Below are 4,902 nucleotides of genomic sequence, written 5' to 3' on the forward strand. Positions count from 1 at the left end.
CGTTGCACAGCCTGCAAGGGGAAATTGTAACTTTTAATCACCCAGCAAATGAGATATTAAAAACTGAGAACTGCATTTTCATTATCCAACCATTTTCCTGTTTCGTTCTTACCAGCAATTTGCTATCACCAAAATACTTGAGGGAAGGTATTGACAATTCAACTTTATGATGAGGGTCTCCCAGACTTCACCTTCATTGAGACGTTTGCACGTAACAACAATGAAGTGGTAGTTACGAGCTAGTTAAATTGTCGTCCACTGTAGTGAGCAGAGTATGCCAATTATGTGACCACCCAAAACGTCATGCAGAGTGCCAGTAGCCTTATCTACCCATTTTAACCAAAGGACTTGCTTTGAGGCTAAACTGTTGATGTCAGAACTCAGGTTGTACAGCCAAGATACCAACATCCCTCTCCAATCAGGTCAAGCGTTTACCTGTTCTCCTCTCCCTCCAGCAGCTTCCTGTACATGGCAATCTCAACGTCCAGGGCAATCTTGATGTTCAGCAGCTCCTGGTACTCCTTCAGCAAGCGAGCCAGCTCCTCCTTGTCTTTCTGCAGAGCGCACTCCAGCTCCTCCAGTTTTATCCTGGCATCCTTGAGGGCCATCTCACCTCGTTCCTCAGCCTCAGCAATAGCTGCCTGCAGCTGCTGGTTCTGGGGAAGGAAAAAGGGTACTTTATCAGATCTCAGTTTGTCACTTTGCCCCTAAATGGCAAGTGAAGTCAATTAAAAAAAAAAAAATCTACATGAGGTAAACAGGGAGTGGTGAAAGAAACTGGTTTTGCCCCATACAGGGTCTTTCATGATCCCACCGGATCCCAGCATCCCGTGAGCACCAGCCAACCCCTACCTGCTTCTTCACGTTCTCGATCTCTGCCCGCAGCCTCTGGACGTTCCTGGTCAACTCTTGGATCTCGATCTTGGTGTTGCGGAGGCTGTCCCCATGCCTTCCAGCGGTGCTCTGCAGCTGTTCGTACTGAGGGCACCAAGACAAACCAACCCATCAGTGACACATTCCTGATGCCTGGACAAGATTTCTCAACTGTTCCATAGCTTGCGTGCTGGTACAAGCACTCATTACATTGGTCATGGGTGCCCAGCTCAATGTAAACGACGGTTTTGGGACTCAACTATTATTGTTTTGAACTTTGAAATAGATCTTACTCACAGTAATAAGCATCCCTTGGCTTCTTAAAAGCAACTTGGGCAGGAATTTTCCAACTACAGTACATTTTTGGCCGTCTTTATTGATAGGTTTGTACCAAGTGAGTTTCTGGATGCCTTGTGAACACACTGAGTCAGATCCCTCAAAAGCAACAAAATCCCTCCTGAGACTTCCCCGCATGTTCTTCCGCACTATTAGTTTGAAGAGATGTCCCAGTTTGTCATAAAGTTCTGCAGACTCTAGCCATCACCCCGGGGCCTCGGCTGCTCCCCAACTCACCTGGCTCTGGTACCAAGCCTCAGCTTCAGCCCTGCCGCTCTGCGCCATCTGCCCGCACTGGCGCCTCCAGATCCAGGTGGCGGTTGTTGTCCATGGACACCACCACAGAGAGGTCCCGGCTGATGGTCTGCATCTGCGCCAGCTCCTGCAAGACATGGGTTGTCCCAACCAGGTGAGGAGATGAGGACAGACCTGCAGCTCCAAGCTCAAGCTCTCCAGACCCAATCCACATGGGCACTCAGTCCCACCCCAGTGTCTTGGGCCACCAGACGCCTCACTGAGACTGCAGGCAGCCCAGGGGAAGGGAGAGCTCTTACCTCCTCGTAGATGCACCTCAGGAAGTTGATTTCATCAGTCAGAGCTCCCACCTTGGCTTCCAACTCTACTTTAGTCATGTAGGCACAGTCCACATCCTGCAGGGAAGATCACAGAGAACATTTCCATTTCCCTTTGGAAATCCTTCAGGACCATGAAAATTACTTTCTGTGCTGAGGATAGCAGCTGTGACGGTGTTATTCAGTTATGCAAATTAAAAACAAGGGACTTCAAAAACCAGCCCACAGAGCCTGCAATCTCTCTCAATTCCCATCCTAGAGGGAGTCTCCTTGAAGCACAGATAAAGCCTGATATTCAAACGATCATTTCGTAGTGCGAGTGACTCACCTTCTTAAGCACCACGAACTCGTTCTCAGCAGTTGTGCGCCTGTTGATCTCTTCCTCATACCTATAGAGAGTGAAAATACAAGCTGAGTTTCCTGAATTTTCCTGCCTAAGGCCACGCTAAACAAAGTAAATGGGAAAAAATTTTTAAAAACCCCACCACACTAGAATAAAATATTTAGACTGAAAAATCTACCTATACAATTGTCAGAAAAAGCGCGCTTGTGAGGGGAAATGGCTACCAAGCTGCTTGAGTAGCTTCCTGGGTTCATCTGTCGCTGCACTTACTTGGTTTTGTACTCCTCCACGTACTGCTGCATGTTCTGCAGCTCCGACTCCAGCTGCCCCCTCTGTCCCAAGATGGAATCCAGCTGCCTCCTCAGGTTCTGGATGTAATTTTCGAAGATGACATCCAGGTTCTTCCTTGGCCCCGAAGGCCCTTGCTGTTGGAGGAGCTCCCACTTGGTGGAGAGGACCTTGTTCTGTTGCTCCAGGAAGCGGACCTGGAAACCAGCGCATGGAGTATCCACCATTACAAGTGGAACAGCAGCAGCCAAGACACCCTCTCATCCCGTAAAAACTTTCTCCTTTGCATGACAGTGAGAGAACTGGTTAACAGATGGGTTTTTTTAATTTCTGTTGTTGCCTGAACTGCAAGCTCAGGAAAAGGAGGACATTTCTAAGCCGTATTCTAGTCAAAGGAGCTTTTAAATACAGCACCAGCTCCAAGTACCTTCCCATTGCAGGAAGCATGGAAATCTTGGATTTCTAGTCTAGTTTTAAAAGCTGGATATTTGAAAACAAAAGAGAAAAAAAAAACTATATTAGTGAATATGTAAATGGGAGGGTGTTTGGGAAGGGAATGGCCAAAAAGGGAAAACTTGAGCCTGAAACCTGAATAGGTTTGGAGGCGTTGAGCCGCTTGCAAGAATAACCTATTAACTGAGCCTGGTGCAACAGCCTGGCTAAAGCCCTGAAGACATAGCTTTGATCCCGTATGGAAGAGATTCTCATCCCTGCCCTAGCAGGGCTTAATAAAAAGACTCCGCTCAAGCTTCCCAAGCACGCATATTTAGCTCATAAAGGACCTTTCTGCAGAACTTGAATGTTCCTCCCAGTTTTGAGCCTTAATTAAACACAATCCCACCCTCTCACCTTGTCAATGAAAGACGCAAATTGGTTGTTAAGAGTCTTGATCTGTTCCTTCTCCTGGTTTTTGACTTGCTGGATCTGGGGATCAATCTCAACATGGACCGGCTGTAGGAGGGTTGAGTCAACCTGCACTGGCTGGATTCCGGGGCCACCTCTGCTGGGGCCACCGAAGCCTGACATGCCAAAGCCTGGTCCCCCAAAGCCACCCATTCCGCCACCACCACCCATTCCTCCACCATAACCACACATTCCTCCACCAAAGCCACCCATTCCTCCACCACCACCCATTCCTCCAAAGCCGCCCATTCCTCCTCCACCCATTCCTCCACCAAAGCTGCCCAGTCCTCCCCCATAGCCTCCACCGAAGCCACCCATTCTGCCTCCGTATCCTCCGCCACCGTAACATCCACCCATGGAAATCCTTCCGCTGCCACCCATGTTATGGAGGCTCTTGCTGCTAAACCCTCCACAGCGTCCACCACCTCCGATTCCCCTGGACATGGAGAACGAGCTGTAGCTCCTCCTGCTTCTGCCGCCACCTCCTCCAAAGCCACCACCGATGGCAGAGCAAGAGCTGTAGCCCCTTCTGCTCCCGCCTCCAAAGCTTCTGTAGACACACTGCTGAGACATGGCTGATTCTTCCAAGCAGAGTCAAAAATCGGGAAGGTAAGAGAGGTCAATGGAGTTGTGCTGCGAGGAGATGAGTGAAAAAGAAGGGAAGCAAGTCCCTCTGACTCAAGGGCAGTAGATGCTCTCTTTTATCTGTTTCGGGAGGTGGGCTGGGTTTGCATGGGCGTGAAGGAGGAGACAGTTACTGTCTTCATCAGCATGGCGTGGTTTACAGATTTTCATCTTCAATTTGCCAAACATGGACCCTACCCAGGAACACACCCTATAATGCAGGAGAAAATTAAAAAAGATACAACTGTGTCTACCAAATGGTAGCACCATGACTAAGAAACCTTGTGCTTTTGTGGTATAGTAACAGTCTCCCTAGGATATGCTACTCTCTTTTTTCACCTTTCATCCATTGTGGTTGTTTCCCTGCTTATGTTTATCTTTATTTTGATCTTTCACTCCAAAGCCCCATGGCAGGCAAGCACTGTAGTTCATGCCAAGTTGGAGCATGGCTTTCACAATTCCCAAAACACACCTATGTTACACCCTTAGTCCTTTTTACATGGAAAATTGCCTTTGGCTTTGAGAGGTAGTTTCTCAACCTAGAGCCAGGGCTCAGCAAATTGCATTTTGATGAGGCTCTGTGCCTTTTTGATAAATAAAACCTTACCAGAAATGAGATACCAGAGCCACGGTTGGCAGTAGAAATTCATTTATCGTTGGACCAAACTCTTACTCAAAGTGGGTTCTAGAGTCTTCGTGCCAGGATAGTCTCAGCACCAGTGAAGAAATGTCACAACTATCCCGAACGGGAAATCCCTTTGGGATTTTCTGAAGGCTTCAAGACCATGAGAAGAGCCAGAAGAGCCCAACTGCCACAGTGGGAAGTGTGGACAGACAGCCAGACAGCTCTGAGAATAGACAGCGAGAAGGAGGCATGCGAAATCATGCTGCCCACATAATAAGTCCTGTAGCTATTTAAAGGCAATTAGCCAGGCAGAGGATGCTGGGGAGCTCAGCTCATTT

The 4,902-nt window shown here is 48.3% G+C and overlaps 1 protein-coding gene across 1 annotated transcript; it reads right to left on the reverse strand.

The window, feature by feature from the left end:
• Positions 1–435: 435 nt before the first annotated feature.
• Positions 436–3,888, reverse strand: LOC104505604 (keratin, type II cytoskeletal 3-like; the record flags this gene model as incomplete). The annotated part of the gene is given in 8 exon segments (XM_010154442.1): positions 436–656; positions 853–978; positions 1,447–1,513; positions 1,515–1,591; positions 1,764–1,859; positions 2,110–2,170; positions 2,395–2,609; positions 3,262–3,888. Coding segments are annotated over 8 exon segments (1,490 nt in total), but the record flags the coding sequence as incomplete, so codon positions are not given.
• Positions 3,889–4,902: the final 1,014 nt, after the last annotated feature.

Source organism: Eurypyga helias, unplaced genomic scaffold (assembly GCF_000690775.1).
Source record: "Eurypyga helias isolate BGI_N326 unplaced genomic scaffold, ASM69077v1 scaffold16216, whole genome shotgun sequence".
In the NCBI taxonomy this organism is placed as follows: domain Eukaryota; kingdom Metazoa; phylum Chordata; class Aves; order Eurypygiformes; family Eurypygidae; genus Eurypyga; species Eurypyga helias.